The sequence below is a fragment of the Cyrtonyx montezumae genome, unplaced genomic scaffold (assembly GCF_038088225.1).
Source record: "Cyrtonyx montezumae isolate F1298 unplaced genomic scaffold, pur_monq_1.0 scaffold_8, whole genome shotgun sequence".
In the NCBI taxonomy this organism is placed as follows: Eukaryota; Metazoa; Chordata; class Aves; order Galliformes; family Odontophoridae; genus Cyrtonyx; species Cyrtonyx montezumae.
In genome coordinates, this window is record NW_027072089.1 from 841,797 (window position 1) to 860,638 (window position 18,842).

The window sequence follows — 18,842 nt, forward strand, 5'->3', positions numbered from 1 at the left end:
TGCATCAAGTTCAAAGGAAAAAAAAAAAAGAGATGGCTTAAAGAAAAAAAACAAAAACTCTTAATGAATTATTACATACAAGGAACATGACTCCCATAAAATTAAATCATCTTGTTCCCTATCTCCCCATACTGGTAATTACACAGAGATGCTCAAGCAAAATACACTTCATACATCTGGGGCAGAGAGGATAAATTTCAGAGACCAGAAGGAATTTGGGAAGAGCATCAAAATTAAGGAAACTTCTTAGTTTTGGAGTCTGCTCTAATCAGTTTGTCCCATCTCCTGCACTAGTTGACATCCCCTGTACTCCTGTCCAGTATCAAGATGAAAAAGTGTTGTGAGTGCTGCCAAGCTTTCTATACCCATTTGCATCTCCAGGCTATAGAAAGACTGATCTTCTATCAGATATAAAAGTCGCAAATCTGTGCTCAGTACAGTGCTTTGGGCCTCAGGCTGGTCAGAACAGGGAGACTAATGCCCTTTTCCCAAGGACATCTTCCAACTACTCAGTTCCAAGAATTACCGGACCTTTTATGGGCTTAAGGGATGGCTGAAGTGCTTTGCAAAACATATTCTGATATATACATATTCTGATATAACAGTTTTTAATCCAGCCCCAGCCATGTTAGGTCTTGGGCATTCATTGTAAGGAGCTGTAGTAAAATCAATTAGTAAGAATAAGACTGCTGTGACTAATAAGTTAATGCCTGAATGGAAATGGTTTCAAGAGAACTGCAGGGTTGAATTCCTGATACATGCAATCATAGGCATATACCATATTCAGCCTTGGTATTTCTGGCTTTTACCTCACTTTTCCATATTTCTCTTTAACTTTTAATGTCACTCCTCATCAGTGCAGGAAACAGAGGGGTGAATAGATGGATGTTTAATTCTTCTTTCTAGGTGCAAAGCGACACTAATCCCTGCAGAATCATGGTGTCCATGATGGGGAAGATGATGCATTAAAGGTGAAGCTTGTCTCATTTAATCTCTCCACACCAGCAGGTTTACTCATTAGACAAACCCATCCTTGCTGCTGCCTTCCTTAAGTGGCTTTCATCATTGACGTTATTTTGTAGTTACTAGGACAAAACTATGAACTGTTTGACAAATCTCCTTTTTCATCTTTCTAATACATAGCTTATATTGTGGATATAATTAACACTAAAACATGTCCTAACTTAATATCAAAGGTTGGGAAACAGATTAATTTTACAAGGTCAGCTAGTAAATCATTGGTAGGGCTAAAAATATATCTCCAAGCATCTGCTTTTAAGGTCAGTGCCTGCCCCTGTTGCTTCCAGTAACTCATGCACTTATTATCAGGATTACACAAAAATAGCATTAGAGTACTCATGAAGAAGAATTAACTAGTGGTTAAACCATGTGGAATAAAATGCTGTCTCTATTTCTGGGGTTTCTACCTTACTGCATAAGCCTAATTAACCTCTCTGCATCTCAGCTTCTTATATCTGATCTTGATATAATAATACTTACTCATGTTGCAGGAGTATTCTCAGGTTTAACCTACTTGTAGGTGTGCAACAAAAGCCTAGTGCTAGCATATGACACAGTTATTTCAGCATCCCTGCACATCTACCTTTGAATTCTATCAAAGCATTTCCTTCCTGGAAATATATGGGATTTCTAGCAAATACACTAAGCGATAAATACAGTCAAGAGAATGGAAGCTTTGAAATGTAAAGAAAGTCTTTTTCTCTACTTTGAAAGTAGAGAAGACTAAATTGAAACTAGTGGCTGCACTTCATCAAGCACATATCAGCCCGTGATGCTGGAACTTTACCACAGAGGTGTATGAACATCTCTTAGGACTTCTTGGCAAGTCCTATTCAGTGGGAAAGTGTCTGCTGGGGAGGCTGGGGGTTTTGGAGTACATTGCATTTGGAATATATTGGGAAGTTATAGGATGTTTCCAACATGTTCCAGCAGGTGAAGGACTATTCCACCAGATGACAGTGTCTTCTTAGAATCATGAATCATAAAAGTCAGAAAAGATCACTGATATCAACAAGTCCAACTGTTAACCCATCACCGTCATGCCCACTAAACTATGTCCTTCAGTGTCACATCTCCAAGTTTCTTGAGCACCTCCAGAGATGATTACTTCATCACTCCCCTGAGCAACCTGTTCCAATGCCTTGCCATTCCTAATATCCAATCTGAACCTCTCCTTGTGCAATGTAAGGCCATTACCTCTCATCCTATCTTGTTCTCCAGGAGATTGTCTCTAAGACAGGAAAGTGGCTTGGCCCAGGTCTGTCAGGTTGGAAAAAAAAAATTAAACGTGCCTTTCCCTTTTATTTATAATAAAAAAATGCCTCTGAAATGCAGCAAATTCTTGCACTTATTTGCATTTGAACACATACAGTAGAAAATTTATTTTATTATTTGAATCTATCTTGTGATTGTTGAGTCAGGTCTATATGGATTATGTCCTTTTAAATTCTTTTTCTTCTCTGTAATTAATGGAAATCTCCATTACAATTGGATTTGAAGACCCACAGAAGAAAAAATGAGTAAAACAAAATGCTGTTTGGATGTTCATATTAGTTCTGGTTTCTTATTTTGTTGCTTGCCAAAACTGCAAAGCAATTGCATAAGGTGTGTGTAGAAGAGGAAGTATTTCAGCTGCTGCTTAAAGACTCAGATAAGATCAACTGAAACTATATACAAATGAGTTATGTCGTCATCACCTAAAGCAACCCCCCAGACTGAAGGAATGCACAGGCTTTAAGAAAGGTATCAGCACTGCAAAAAATTTTTCCATCCAAAAAACTTAGAATGTAATGAAGATCACATGAAGAATGCATGTGAAACCATTCATCTAGTGCACATTTTTTTGAGGTCACTTAATACCAGAAACTAGAATCCACACCCCTTTCCACCTTTAGTTTTTCTCTTAAGAACAAAGCAAACACAACCAGAGTACTTCCCCCTTCTTAATAGGATTATAAAATTATCTCTCTTGAATTTGATGAATGTCATACCAAGAACATACCAAAATACCATTCCCTAGATAATTTAGGGCTGGAATTAGCTACTAGGCTTTCATAATCAACATAATGATTTTATTATGGTGCCGCTGAGAAAGCAATTGTTCTGAACTCATGAGGGTGTAGATAACATAGAAGTGTTGTTTCTAAGTGAAAGTTATCATAGAATCATATCATCATTAGGGTTGGAAAGGACTTCTAAAATCATCTAGTCCAACCATCCATCTACCACCAGCATTGACCTGTTGTAGGACAGTAACTGGAACTTCAGGTTTGGACTGATGAGGACGGGGTTGCTCATCTGGAAAAGAAGACACGGAAGACCATTTCTTTTTCATATTTGGTGAGCTCAAGTGATACTAAAGCTGAGATGATCCTCCAATGATGTGGTATGTAACAAAGATGATGAGAATGTCTCCAATAATGTCTTTGTTTCAGGTTTCTCTTCTCCTTTATTAAAAATGTGTGTTGGGTGTGTTGGGTCTTTTAAACTGTTTTTGCAATCTCACAGCCAATGTTGTCCATCACACATTGCAGAAGACAAGATGTAATAGCATGACTCCAGCCTGAGGAATGGGAAAGACAGGTTAAAGTCTGGCAAATAAAAGTTTGAGGGTAAGAAAGACAAGCTATTTGGAGAACAAGAATTAATGGGCTTGTCACCTCCCTTGGAGAGGGTTGCCTTAGAGCAGAATGTCTTCTCCAGGCACTGTGCTTGGTGATTGGTTGGAATAATGGACCTCAGAGACTTTCTCAGCTCAGACTTTCATGGTCTGGCTCTTCTCCATATGCTTGACTCCCATCCATTAGCTGCTTAAGCACTGACAAGACCCCCTCTCAGTCTTCTTATGAAGACGAACTTTACAGTAAAGGTGATGGAGGACTAGTGTCCTACAGAGCTTGTGGAGTCTCCTTCTCTGGAGGTATTCAAGACCCATCTGGGACACCTACCTGTGTGATCTATGGTAGGGTACCTGCTTTAGCATGGAGGTTGGACTTGATGATCTCTTGAGGTCCCTTCCAACCTCTGCAATTCTGTGATTCTCCAGACTGAAAAGTCCCAGGTCTGTCATCCTTTTCTCATAAGGAAGTTGCTCCAGGACTCCAAACATCTCTGTGACCCTCAGATGGACTCTCTCCAAGAGTTCCCTGTCTTCCTTGAACCACAGAGCCCAGAAGTATACTCTAGATGTGGCTTCACCAGGGCAGAGTACAAGGGGAGGATCACCTCCTTTGTCTTGCTGGCCACATTATTTTTCATGCACCCCAGGATGCCATTGGCCTTCTTGGTCATAAAGGCACACTTCTGGCTGATGGCCAACCTATTGTCCACCAGAACAGCCAGGTCCTTCTCTGCAGAGCTCCTTTCCAGCAGGTCAGCTGCCAACCTGTATTGATGCATGCAGTCATTCCTCCCCAGGTGTAGGACTCTGCACTTGCCTTTGTTGAACCTCATCAGGTTCCTCTCTGCCCAACTTTCCAGTACATGGGATTTAATGCCTTGCTGTTCACAGCTAAATTTTCCCCCAGTCTGCATAGAAGCCACCAACGTTTCTCTAACCACAATGAAAAAAAAAAAAAAGAAGAAATATCAACAAGCTGCAAAGCAGAGATACTGGAATGATTTAATACCCCTAGGCTTGCACATCATGCTTAGACACAAAGGATCCAGCTTAAACAACCTCAGCTATTGTTTATCAAGTAAACCCTAATTTTCTTCTCCAAGGAACATGAAAAGAAATGACTGTATAGCAGGAGGTGTGGCTTACTTTGTGGATGGTTAAATACATTTATAGCTCAATTAGACTAGTTTTTCAAGTAGAATTGAATCTCAAGTTAGATTCAGTACATGGCAAGGCATCAGGAGGTGTAGCGTTAAAACTTGTGGTGAAGACCAGTGGCAGCTTAGTGAACAGGTGACAAGGATCCACGCAAGATGAAGCTCTTCCTGCCTATTCTCTTGGTTGCCATCACTGGTATGGAGTTTGGTAAGTTCCCACTCTGCCTTGTCCTTACTGCTGAGGGAGATACAAGGTGAAGGCCTCCCACTTTGAGGAATTTTCATCAAAAATCTGTCTATGAAATATTTCCACCCTTTCAGATGTCCAGGACCATCATGTTCTCATTGAGGTTGTTAGTTTAGGCTCTGTAGGAAGTGTTAAAAATAAGATGTGTTTCTGCAGTGTTGTTTCTCTGATACGAATTTCAACTTTCACTTTTTGTGTTCTTGCTCATTCTGACTCTCATCTTTTTCTTTTTTTTATGTCTTAATTTTAGTTCCTCTTTTAATATTTAATCCTGAAGCCAGCCAGCATATTTAATGCCATGAGTGTAGCAGCTCTCTCTAATTATATGTTGCCTTTATAGTTTATTAAACTTCAACTGTCAGAATTGGGAAAGACAGGCTGGGGCTCAAAGCTCCTGACCCAAAGTACTGCAGGGCTGATTTTTCCAGCTCCATTTAGTAACACATTGTTGCCTGCATGAATCCAAGGACAATGTTTGTCAGACTACCTTGGGAAATAACCTAGAATGAAGAGTTTTGGGGATTTTCCTCCTTGGCAGAGGACTAGAGTTTTTCATGGCTGTAAGCATCACCCCTACACTCCTTCCTGCTTCATTTCTATCTACCTTTGCTGGTCATACGACAACAACTTAATATCAGATGTGATCCATCTGGGATGTGGAGGTAGAGAGCAAGCCCCATGAGTTCCATATATTCAGGGATGTCATGCAAAACCTTCACATGTTCAGCTGTGAAATTCAGTTGTTTCTCTTCCATCACCAGCTCCACAAAGTCAAGTTTGGAGAGGCATATGACATATGGCTGAGGGAGTAGAAAATCCTTTTATCACAGACAGCCTCACATGAGCAGCAGTGCCACAGCCTCTAATGGTGGAATGTGACTACATGGTGTATAGGACATCTTGATATAGACTCCTCACCCTTTGGTTACTTCTTGCTCCACAACATTGATGGTGTCAGGCTGTGTGTTCAGGTTTGAGTGGATATCCAAGGCAAGTCCTATGCCGGACAAGTCCTGTGGTTGCTCTGGGGTTATTCATATGCTCTGGGTATCTCTGGATAGAGCCACTGCAGAGAATGATTTTATTGGAACCTAGCTAGGATTTTTGCCTTTTTCCTTTTTATTTACAGTTTAATATAATAAATAGATGACTCCCTTCCTCAGTCTTTGGGTCTGAATATTGAATTCATCCAGGGAGGGCCAAGTTGATGAAGAAAGGAAGGGCTTTTTGAAGATGTTTTGCAAGATGCTCTCTAGGGAGGCAGATCCAACCCAGGACTGACAGAGCAGTTCTCTGTTTTGTTGTTGTTGTTGTTGTTTGTTTTTTGTTTTAAATCCTGCTATCTTTTAAAGCATGGCTTTGGACACTTGTAATCCAATGCTTTTGGGGTTTTTGTGCTGTGCCAAAATTAATCTTTTTCTAAACATCTGAAGTTTTTGCATATTCTGGTAAGTCAGTCAGAAGTGAGGTATGGAAGATTTGCCAATATCTAAATCTATCTGAATCTAGCAAAATCTTCTCTAAGAAATTCCAAGCTCTTTATCTTTTGCTTTCAGCACACACACACATACACACACACGCAAAAATGCTATAACTGCTAATATTAAAATACTTTAACATTTTTATTTTTCTCTTCTTCTAAAGAAAAGCCTTCTTTAAGCCATCTGTCTGCATTTCTTTCCATGGTGTGGTTTCATTTTTAAGCTACTATATGTCTGCTTGTCAGTGTGTAGATTCATAAGCTCTTAAAATAAAAAAGGCACCACTGCAGTTCTTCTGTCTTCACAAATATATGCTGTTCCCAAATAAGCTTCACAGATATTTCAGAGCTTGTTTCAAACAGAGCTTTTATATTTTAAATGTTAAATTCTCTAAATCTCGGTGTTCTTCACTGCTTTGTGCAATGCCAGCTCACCATGACTGCTGAAGTACTGCCTTATTTTCAAAAGTGAAGCTGTTTAATTCTAGCTTTTGGTCATCTAGCTGTGTTAATCACTTCTTGATCTGCTGTTTTTTCCATCTTCAAAAAAAGCTATATTAATAAATATAGCTAATATATTTATTCATGTTTGAACCTGCTAGTTTGAATGATAAGGAAAATACCAAGTTTGCACCTGTTGGAAACTAAAATCTCTTAATTTGACATTCCTTTGTGCTTTCTTATTTTCCAAATTTAAGTACCAATCCTGTGGCTTTGGCTCGTCAGGTGATGAATTTCATGAAATCTGAGAATAAAGACAAAGCTTTCTACCTAAGGGTGTATTTGACATCTACCAGACAAAGAATTAAAGCAAACAAAGAATCAGTTCACAGTAAACAAATAAGGATAATAAAGTGAGCTTTGAATAAAAACAAGAAAATTGCTGAAGCTATTTATGAAAGGGCTCTTTCTGGGTTGCTAATTAGGGTGAAGTTGCAGGTAATAGCTATTTTCATAAGGTGTCTTACCTGCCTCAGCCTGCTCTTATGAGAGTCCATCTTAGGTGTGCTGAGATGAGCTAACTGTTTCTCTTTCTTGGTGAGGTTTAAAGCACTTTCATCATGACTGTCATACAGATGGGATAAAAAACGTTTTCCAGACAAGGAAATGCCTGAGGAGGAGCTACCAGCCTGTGACCATGCCGATATGTAATTCTATGACTTCAAGGCATTAAAGAGAGTACCTAGGTCATGTATGGAGTTCTTCATCAAGACTGAGGAATAAAGCACTCTGGACAGCTTGTCCAGTGGTTTATATTGCCTGGGAACCTTTGATAGGAAATACCAATCAACTATTTTGGCTTGATATCTTTAGCTTGGAGTGCTCAGGAAATACTGTACCAAAGTGCCCTGAGCTTCTTGGCGTCTCCTGGAGAAATTTCTCCATCCAAAAGACTTCAAGCACTGAATGACTTGAGCTATGGTTATTCTGTACATCTAGAAGGAAAGTGATGAAAGAACTTAGGAAATGTCAAGTACTGAGGCAGAGTGAGATACCTTGAATTAGATTTGGGGCCTTTTGTGCCAGAGTGTTTTTTCATAGCCTCTTTCTAGAGCACAGGAGCCAAGAATAGTCTGTTATTGTACCCATAGTCTTCCTTTTTTTTTTTTTTTTTTTTTTAATTTACATATTCCTCAGTAGAGGAAACAGATTGTGTTTAACTTGCTCCTATGGCTCAGTAAGTTAGATGGAGACAGTTCCTCCAATCTGCGATGATCTTCTACCCATGAGCTAATGGCTGGAGAGTGGTCATCATCAGATGAAATTCTCCCTGCTGCAGTTCATGTTTAAGTCTGACTTTTTTCCATGTCCAGACCTTTTACTGATGCTCCAGAAACATATAGACAAAGAGAAAAGTAAATACAGGGGATAATTTAGCTACAAGTGTGCTTATTGTTCTGTGGGTATAACAGATGAAAAACACCTGGGGATGTGTTTGACTGGCAAACAGAATGGTTAGTTGCTTGTCATAAGCATGTGACGCAAAGTCTGGTAGCTAATTGTGGTAATAATTAAAAGAAAAACATCTTGCAAATTACATAATTGAAAGGTTGGATTTCTCCTAGCTTTTTGTATGTCCTAGCTGGCTGCTGGCGCCTGAGATAAGTTCACTGAAGAATTCATGCTCTGAGATTTTGTGTTTCATGAAGCTTGTCATGATGGTATCCAGGTAGTCACCATGCAGAACAGTCAGCCCTGTCTTAGGCAACATGATTACCCATATTAATTTGTAATAAGGGAGGAGTAGGTGGGTCAAGATGTTCTTACTCCCTGCCTTTGTGAACTTTCTGTTGACCTGTTGGCTTTGTTGGATTTTTAAGTCATCTTCATCTATTTTTATTTAGTGTTGGGATGTTCCAGTACATTCAGCATGTATTTACAGCATGCTTTATGGTGCAGAATCAACGATTAAGTAAAATTATCCTTAAACTCTCTTGTTTACCTAAGAAATATCTGGAAGTAAGTAAAACAAAAACAAAGCATGAAGAAATCAACTTGCCAACCACCTTGATAACAAAACAAGATCATAAGAATCAATCTTGTCCCCGAAATATTCAGTAACCTAAAACAGTACTTTCCTGTACTATAGGGCCTCCTGCGTATGGCTCTGTTTTTCCTGCCTTGTTACTGAGAGAGTTGAACCTACATCTGAGACTGGCTGGCTGACCAGATTAATGTATTTCTCATTCCCTGTAGTGAAAATATGTTCTGCTGTGCTATTTCTGTGCAGTGTATGAATATTTTGGAGAGTGATACTTCTTAGATGTATCTGGGAATCATGGACAGAACCTGATGTTCTACACTAAGGCTAATCTCATATTTTTCCTCCTTATAGCCCAAACCCTGCAGTGTTACACCTGCCATGAGCCTACAGCAGCTGAAAAGTGCATGAAGATCCAGAATTGTGGTAAGAATGAAACCATGTGCAAGACAACCATGTACTCCTTGGAGGAAGGTAAGAGCAAGTCTTCTTTTTCGGTTATTGCAAACCAGTGCTTCTCCAGTGCAGTCTGCTGGTATGAGGAGAAGTACCTTTTCTCACTTATGTATTTAAGACTGGAAGTGATATTTCATGGGGGCAGAGAGCAGCCTCCTGCTCTTTTCACATCAGCACTTAGTGAATGCAAGTTCGTAGCTGATGCTCAACACTGGGCACGGTCAGAGAAAATGTGTTAACTTTAGTCTGAGACAAGGAGTTGGAGAGTTCTATCTCTCCAGACATCTGTATGGCCTACACAATGGGTGTGTAGAATAGAAAGCTGATAGAGATGTGCCAAACTCAGTAAGGTAGGAAAGCCAACTGCTGCTCAACCAGAAACAAACCAAAAGTAGAACCGAGTTCTCCAGAGCCTTTAGGAAGGCATCATCAGTCTGTAAGAGACCATAAAGGCCATGACCTGTCCAAATAAATAGATGTACTGCTAGGATGGAGGTTCTGCCTTTTTTCTGGCTTATCTGGAAAGGCTTTGTTTGCATGTAGCAGAGGAAGGAGATACTGAGTAGAACCAAAGTAGAAATAGATACTTCTGCAGGAGTAAGCTGACCCAGACAGGACACAGAGAATGCAACATGCTGCTCAGCTTAGAACCACTGGACAAGAACTGTTTCTTAGGTTTCTGGTAAGAAGCGGTCCAGTTGTGCTTGAACTGGTGCCAAGTCTTCAGTGGTGAAGTTAGTTTATGTTTCAGCTAGGGACGTAGAGATTGCTGTTCACTCCTCCCATTTCTAACTGTTCCTTCTTTCTCGCTTTGTTGCAGTTTATCCTTTTGTAGGACTCTCAACTGTCACCAAGATGTGCTCTTCAGTCTGCAGTCCATCTGATGTGGATGGGATTGGCATGACACGCCCTGTCTCCTGCTGTTACTCCAATTTGTGCAACATTGATGGTGCAGCTAGTTTGAGAATCAGCTTTATGCCAGTTGGGTTGTTAGCCAGTATCGTTTGTGGTCTTTTCTGGTCTAGACTGTGAGGAGATGAGGAGGGCATGTTTCTGCCAAAGAACTCAACAGAGTAGAGAATGAAACCCTGCCAGCCCAGCTTTCCATTTGGAAGCCTCATGGACTACCTTCAACATGTCCCACAAATGGTGTTTCTAGTTCCCAACCTCCTCCCATAATCAAGACAGAAGCAAAAATTCAGGAATTCCAAGAAAAAGTTTTGAGATTGATTCTCCAACAATTCCCATAGAAATAACTTCCTTTCGTTTGCTGGTCTGGTTGATTTTGAACTAAAAATTACAGTTTGTATCGTATATTTAAAGCAAAAGACACAGAGCTAAGTGTTCCTTAGAGCACTCTCTTCCTCACATGTTCATCAGAAGAATATCTCAACTGACCAATCTCTTCATATGAAATTCACATTTAGGTAGCATATTCTCCCCAGCCCACAGTTTTGTCCTGGCCCATTGTGCTGTCTAGATTTCCTTCTTAGTTTGTAAGAAGTTGGAGAGTCATTTATATGCTTCCAGAATATGAGATAGGAGATCGGTGACCTGATCCAAGGAAGCTGAAATAACTTTTGTTTTCTGTACCCTTTTGATCAAAATAAAAACATTATTAAATCTGTAGTGGTCTCTCAATTTATTTATAATGTATGTGTATTCCAACAATTTTTATTTCTACTCATTTTACATATTTTCAAATTCCCCTGCCCAGTATTGTTCTATACAGTGGGATGAGTTAGGTTTTGTGATCAGTCTTGCAGTAAATCTGTAAGACATTTCTCATTATTCCCTACTGACAGAGGGCTTTCATCAAATTTTCTTTCACAAACTTCATTTGTAAGGAACTATCCTTATTGAGATTATAGGTTTTGTTAAATTCTTGCCTGAATTTGAATTCTGATCTTGTCCAATTCTTCCTTTTCCTATAAAACCTTTTCAAGAATTACCAGCAAATTACTCCTCCTCTAATTATCACTTAATGATATTTGAAATTTTCAATAAACATGTTATTTGAAGCCTTCCACGTAGCATCTGCACTCGAGCAGGTTTTGAAGAGAGGCAGTGCATTTTCCATCCCTGAGATGTTTCACAATTTAGCTGGATGAAAGCCCTGAGAAACCTGGGCTGATATCATGGTTGAGAGCTTTGATCAAGAACTTGAATTAGAGACCACCTGGGGTCCTTCTTCCAACTTGAGTTTCTTGTGATGTTATAATCCACTTACTGACATCACCAGAGCATGAACATCATTATTTCCAAGGGCACTGCAGAGTTTGGTAGCTGCTTCTGCAGCTATTTTCACTTGCCCCACGTTGCTTCCTATTGCCAAAATGGGATGAATATTGGATGAACCCCCATTCTGGATTTATATATAGCTCCTAGCTGGTATCAAATGTGGTTTTGTTTTTTGTTTTTTGAAAAAAGTGTGGCCAAGATGTTGCATAGAGGTGACAAGAGAAATCACATTCCTGTCTGTAGAAATCACCTACAGGTTTGTCCTAGCTGACAGTGTTTTTCAGCATCCTCAGCTTGTGAGCAATGTCCAAAGCTTGGAGATGTGTGAGATTTGTGGCCTGCTGCAGTACGAATCTGGTATATGGGGATTTCCTTTTTATCTGACAGCTCTGACAATCAGCAGTCTCAGGTTTTGCTGGTGTAGGGGCTTGATCAGGACCATCAGTATGCATTTTCATGTTGAGTTTGTTCACGCTCCCCTGACTTCAGAGCACCTTTTTATGATCAGTGCCACTATTTCATTAAGGTGAATTTGTTTCTTTTCTAAATTTTCTACCTCAGTTTCAATCAAATCCTTTGTTCTTACAGGTGAGCAATAATGAGATTGCTTCCTGTCTACCTTTGTTACACCATTACCTATGGGTACCCTGGTAGCTCTACTTCTAGCCAAAGATATTGCTCCTAGTCATTCATGATTCCATTAAGGATGAGAGTTAATGGTCTTAAATTTTGCCAGGAGAGGTTCAGGCTGGGTATTAGGAAAAAATTATTCAGAGAAAGAGTGGTCAGGCACTGGTATAGACTGCTCAAGGAGATGATGGAGTTGCTGTCTCTGGATCTTTTCAAGAATGGTGGAGATATGGCACAGAGCGAGTGTGGTAGGGATAGGTTGGACTAGATAATCTCAGTGGTCTTTTTCAACCTTAATGATTCTATTATTCTATGAATCTATGAGTTGACATGATTCTATGAAGTGAAACAGGCACTTGTTGATCTTGCTGTGCTATTGCTAAGACCTAGTGCAAGTGATTTTTCATGTACTGTGTAAATGCAATGGTAACGTGCCACCTCTTGACAACTACATTCCTCAAGACCACCTCTCTGCTCTTCATCCCCTCATTGAATTTTCACTCTGGAGCACTTTACCAAGGGAGTAAAATTTATTTTACAGTCTAAATAATCTGAGATATTCCTGAAAGCAAAGCTGGAGCCCAAGTGGATAAGAACTTCCTCATCTCAGTCCTTAAGGACTTGTGAAAAACACTGCTTTACTTTCTCCAAATGAAGCCTAAAGGAGCCTGTATATTTTGAATCTTGTTAAATGGAGGATTTATTTGGATGTGGCCAGAGCACTGAGTTACTTGCACACTTGTCAGGAATGGAAAAACTGTTGGCTAGAAGTCAGCACTTCTATACATTAAACCAGTATTACGTATTTGCTAGAAATGCATCTTCACCAGAATTTCACTGCACTGCTCTTTTTCAGATATTAGTCACTGGGCTTGGTCTACCTTGTCCTTACCCTGCATTTATTGATACTCACTGGGGTCATGGCCCAGAACATCATGAAACTGTGACGTCAAAGAGCATTTAAAAACAAATATATCAGCAACAAAACTACTGTGTTATATTGTTATTTTAATGAACACCACTAAAAATACCCATGCAGTCATGCACATCAAGAGTATAAATCACTGGCAAAGATACTGAAAGTGGTTGAAACCAAGCTACCCTGGACTCGAAGAAGTGAGCTGAGCCTGTCAGTCTGGAGGAACATGGTCCCAGTTTTAGAGAGAACAAATAGATAGCCCAGTAGCACAGTAAATGCAGTACAGTCATTGCGAGTAATAGGCCTCAAGCTTTTTATTGAGTTTGCAGGTCCGCAGGGATGAGGCATGTTGGGCTTGCTTTGGCTGAACTTGTCATGACCTGCCTGGTGCTTTGTTTTTCCTTTGTTGAACTCTACCTACACTTTTTCTAATTGAACTGGTGGTTATGTTAAATTGCTTTAGTTTTGTTTGCTTTTATATGGTGTAACTGTAGGTTTACATAGGCAACCATAAAAAAAAAGTTCTTGGTATTTAGAATTTATGACTCCAGTGTAATGATGGGGTGTAAATAATCACAGACCTCGTTCAGTGGCAGATGAATTGAGAGGTGTAGGTGTAGGATATAGAAAAGAGAAGTACATGTATGGAAGGATAAGAGATGGGCCCTAGGCTTGGATCAGCAACCCTTCAGCCATTTCATCAATCTACCTTCATGGGAGATTAAAATTGGATATAAGGAAAAAGATTTTTAAGGTAAAGGTGATGAGGAACTGAAACATGTTTCCCAGAGAGGTGGTGGATATCCCATCCTTGGAGATATTCAAGGTTAGTTGGGACTGGGCTCTGAGCACCCTGATCTAGCTGTAGATGTCCCTTTTCCTTGCAGGAGAGTTGGACTAGATGACCTTTAAGTGTCCCTTCCAGCTTCTGTGATTCTATGATAATCAACTCACTAGTGTTTCATTACAGAAATACAGACCTGAATGTGGACAAAACTAGTGTTATGGAAAACTATAACAGGGAATTGAACCTACTTAAAATGCACCATACAGCGTAAAATTTGATGTGAGTTGGACTTAGGAAAGAAGAGGAAGGACTATAAGTGTTATAGCAAACATCATCAGAATGACTCCCTGGGGATCATTGGCTGATGAAGGTTTTGACCTTCACTAATTATTATGCTTTGATTAGACTGTTAAGATTTCATTTAGGTTAATAGTCAGTTATTGGCTTTACATATAAGGCACATTTCCTTTTTGTATCTAACAAGATTTTCCGTAGAACAAAAATAAGGAAATTCCCATCAGGCCATGGGGAGACCCAGGAGAAATGGGTATGTTTGCAACTGCTTAAGGTCTTATTTCCAGGGATGCTTATTTTGTTGTGGCGCATATCACTGTCTCCAAGGGAGATGGTCATTCCAACTCTTGACACTGAAGGCATTTTTATGGTGTCTGAAGAACTCGCAGTCAGAGATATGTTATTCTGGGGAGCAGAGATTTGGGAAAAAATGTAGTATTAGAGATGGACAATTGAAGAGAGATCCTAGATTGATACTACATCCTCTTGGATCATTGCTGTGTTTTCAACAGAGCATAACACCAAAAGGATGAGAAGGTTAAGTCACCTCTCTGGTCTAGGCTAGTGGGAAAAGGAGAAGTGAGCAGAACTTTTCTCCTTTCTTTTGTGCTATGCCATTGCTTGCAATTGCTTATTGTTTGAGGATGAGCAGCACAAGAATTTCTATGAGAAAAGGAAATCTAGCCATTCAGGACTCTTTACTGTAACAGTCAGCGGTGTAAGAAGATGCTGCAATCTGAAGGTGGACAAATTCAGACCGGAAATGAGGTGCACGTTTTAAACTTCAGATGTTATTAATGAGAACAGCTTGCCAAGCATTAAAATGGATACTCCTACAGGGCAAATATTTATTTCAGAGTGGCATTATTGAGAATAGGATAGGATTGCAGTGTATACATCTACACCTGAGCCATTCCTCTTGTCTCCCAATGGAAGGACAGTGGCACAGTTAATTTGAACAAATTACAGTGAATGGCTTGTTAACATCTACTTTAGGACAGAGTAGGCTGGAAATGACCATCCTAAGAGCAACTTGAGTGCTTAGTTCTAGTGGACACTTACATGTTAGGAACATTCAAGATCTGGCGGCATGGGACGTACATTCAGTGTGTTTTTATGACACACGAAGTGGCACTTGAGAGAAAATCAAAAGGTCCCAACAAAGTCCTTGACTCTCATATGATTTTATTAGTGAGTTGTAGAATCATAGAACTGTATGAGTTTGAAGGCACCCTTAAAATTCATCTCATTCAACTCCCCTGCAGTGAGCAGGACTTATACATCTAGAGGCAAGTGGTGAAAATTTATTAGACAGCTGTGTGCTCCAGCCTTTCCTTTTAATGATGCTCTTGAACCAGGGAGATTTTTTGAGCTCCTCATCAGTTAAAAATACATTAGACACAGCTGATTCTCAGTGCTCTTGCTCTATGGTTTTAAATTCTCGGTCCATGTAGCTGTCATTGGTTTGCCTATGCAGAGGATGCTAATTGTCCCCTCCCTTCATTGGCCATGGATGCTTCACCTCTTTGATCTCTGGCCAGTTTGTCATCATGTTTCCTCCATTTCAGCTATTATGGCGTGTATCACAGCTCCTCTTTCAGATCTGCTATGAAAAGCATAAAATCTTTGTGGGTGAGGCCTTGTATTTCACAGTTGCACCCAAGACCAAAACAAAGCTTTGAAACCACAGGGCAATGTTTTCTGACATACACAAACCCGAGCCTCTTGTTCAAAGAGCAGGTAATGGGGCATGCAAATCTAGCATATATAGTTCCCTTCCCACTTACCCAGTATAAAAGTTGTCTGTACCTGGACTACTTCTGGAATTTCTGACTTGGTGCATTTATTTCCCCTGCAAAAGTAAATAACAGGGCCTTTTGTTCAGTTTTGCTGGTTTTTGCTCAAGTATATTTCCCTCCTCATTCAGATCTTCCTCAGATGCATGTTTTTCTTCTGGTCCTTCTCACTCCTGGAGGCTGTTAAATTTGTATATTCTCCTAGAAGGTTTGTATTCTTTTACTCGTCTAAGGCCTCAGCTCCTAAGCTCTTCCAGCATCTTGTGTCTGTTTCCTTTTTTCCTATCACTGTACATCTTCAAGAGCATAGAATCATTAAGGTTGGAAAAGACTACGAAGATTATCTAGTCCAAAAGTCTTCCCTGCTCTTCTCTATGCCCTCCCACTGGGTTGTTGCAAACAGCAATAAGGTTTCTCCTTTTCCTTTTCTTCTCCAGGGTGAAGTAACCCAGACCCTCTGCCTTTCCTTCCATCCACTGAGCTCCAGACCCCTGCACACCTCTGACATGGTTGCTTCATTTTCTCAATGTCTTTCCTAAGTTAGTGTCCAAAAGTGAATGTTTTTCTTCTGTTCTTAATATCTTAGCTCCACATCCCAAATGCCGGAATATATATATATTTTGTTTCATTTTCTTCTTCTTTATGTTAGGAATGTGCCTGGGCGTGACTTAATTCCTCCCTACCACAGCTCCCATCCCTGCCATCCAGCAATGCACTCTTTGCATTACAAGTGGCCGTCTCTACAGACAAAAAATTTGGTGAAGATAACCCATGTGAGCTGAAACAATTTGTGCTAGAACTGGGAAGGAAAAACTGTCAGAGCAAGAATGTAATACCCTGTTCTTTACAAAGATCTAGGTTAACACAAAACGAGACAACAACAACAACCAGTCTGTGACATGACCCTCTTTAGATATTCTTACACAGTGGCTGATAGATGGAGATGAGGAGAAAAAGTTTTGTTTCATGAAATTTCCTATTAGTCTGATATAATTTTTTCCATTCCACCAAAAAGTATCCTGAACCTCCTGATATATGGGGTAATGTTTTCCTTAGAACTGAATTTAGTATTCAGTTTATATTTTTGTTTTCCAACCTTGCTCAACCTAGAGAAAAATGAAAATGATTTGCTTTTGTTTGAAAGATTTTGAGAATTAAAAGAGAGACTTGAAGCATGCAATTCTGAAAACAGTGAAGAACAGCTTTCCATACCTCATGTTTGAACTATATATAAACACTGCATAGAAATTATTTTCCAACTTTTTGCAGTGGCAGCAGAAGTCAGAAGTGGGTGTTTTTATTTTAAAAATGAAAAAATTATGTCAAGTATTTCAGGAAATGTTTTGAAATGATGGGAGAGATAATAGTTCATATCACAGATACAAGGCATGGGGAACTTCATGCTGATGCAGATAACCTCACCTGTACAAAATCAGCCTGATGAAATCAGGTAAAATTTTCCTTGGAGAATTAATCTGACCCTTCAGTGACACTTGCATTGGACTCAAATGAGTTTCTAAGTTTTTGGAGATGTAGATCTCTCCCAAAGTGATTTGCATTCCTTTCCTATCTCAGTGCTTCTTTGAATTTTGGCAGATCAGTCTGGTTGTAGCCCAGTGCGTCAGCAACCAACCCACAAGCCCATCTCCAGGGCTTTGGGTACATTTGAGACAGGCTTCCCATGGGGGGAACCAAGATTCTCAATAACCTCAACATCACAATATGCAGAGCTGAAATATCTACCAGATGACAACAGATTTCTCTGAACATAGTCAGAATTACTCCCCTTCTTCAGTGTCATAGCAAAGGGAGTGTGTTTGGAATACTCTGCTTGGAAGTCCTCTAGGTGAAATCCAGCTTTGTAGACAACCTGTTCTAGGTGTTCCTGCTGAAGCAGAGTGGGATTGGACATCCAGAGGTCCCTTCCAGCCTCAAACATTCTGTTGATCTGTAAACCTGTGACTGTAGGATATAGGCAGTGGTTACAATGACAAAAACAATATATGGGGCATGGCTGCCCATGGCAAGCATGGAACAATCTTGTGCTCCCAGTTCTTGAGTTAAACACAATGACCCTTATGGGTCCCTTCCAACTTGGGAGATTCTATGATTCTACATTTCACAAAGAGCAGTTGGAAATATTGTGTTTGGTATATTTTTTCTTAAGAAGAGTTATTTTGGGAGGCATTTTTATCCTCCTGCGGAGATTGCAGAGACATTCAGGAATACAGAAGGGGACCAAGAAGGCTCTTGTCCTTTTATGCCCCCATGTTAACATACACTTTGTTGTTTCTGACAGTGCTATATGCAAGCCATACCAGTGCTGTCACCTCAGGTTGCCCAGCAAGAAGCTCATCTAACCTATTGCTTATTTCCTATTCCTGTCAATAGTTTGCTATATTTCTGCATGTGCCTTTCTGATCAAGCAGGAGAGACTCACCTATGCCACCCTTCTGGATAAAAAAATAGATAGTTGTACCCAGTATGAAGGTCACTATTTGCAAACAGGGTTGTGTGTGTGCATAAGAGGGGAAGCAGATGTGTACACCTCTGAAAACCAGGAAAAACTTTTAAAAATGATTTTTAAAACAAACCTATATGGCTTATTTCAATCACAGAAGAATATCTAGTTATACAACAAGGAGATTATCTTTCACTTAATACATATGTAAAGATGACTCATGCCCTTAAGGGTGAAGTTGTGTTCTCATCA

At 39.8% G+C, this 18,842-nt stretch overlaps 1 protein-coding gene across 1 annotated transcript; it reads left to right on the plus strand.

The window, feature by feature from the left end:
* Nucleotides 1–4,604: 4,604 nt before the first annotated feature.
* On the plus strand, nucleotides 4,605–10,815 carry LOC136059001 (ly6/PLAUR domain-containing protein 2-like). The gene is made up of 3 exons (XM_065752855.1): nucleotides 4,605–5,005; nucleotides 9,361–9,480; nucleotides 10,283–10,815. The coding sequence occupies exons 1-3, from the start codon at nucleotides 4,954–4,956 to the stop codon at nucleotides 10,492–10,494; spliced, it is 384 nt and encodes a 127-aa protein (XP_065608927.1). The 5' UTR covers nucleotides 4,605–4,953; the 3' UTR covers nucleotides 10,495–10,815.
* Nucleotides 10,816–18,842: the final 8,027 nt, after the last annotated feature.

Coding starts and splice junctions, on each gene's coding strand:
- LOC136059001 (XM_065752855.1), top strand. CDS start 4,954: ATGAAGCTCTTCCTGCCTATTCTCTTGGTTGCCATCACTGGTATGGAG. Junction 5,006..9,360: donor CATCACTGGTATGGAGTTTG/GTAAGTTCCCAC, acceptor TCCTCCTTATAG/CCCAAACCCTGCAGTGTTAC. Junction 9,481..10,282: donor CATGTACTCCTTGGAGGAAG/GTAAGAGCAAGT, acceptor GCTTTGTTGCAG/TTTATCCTTTTGTAGGACTC.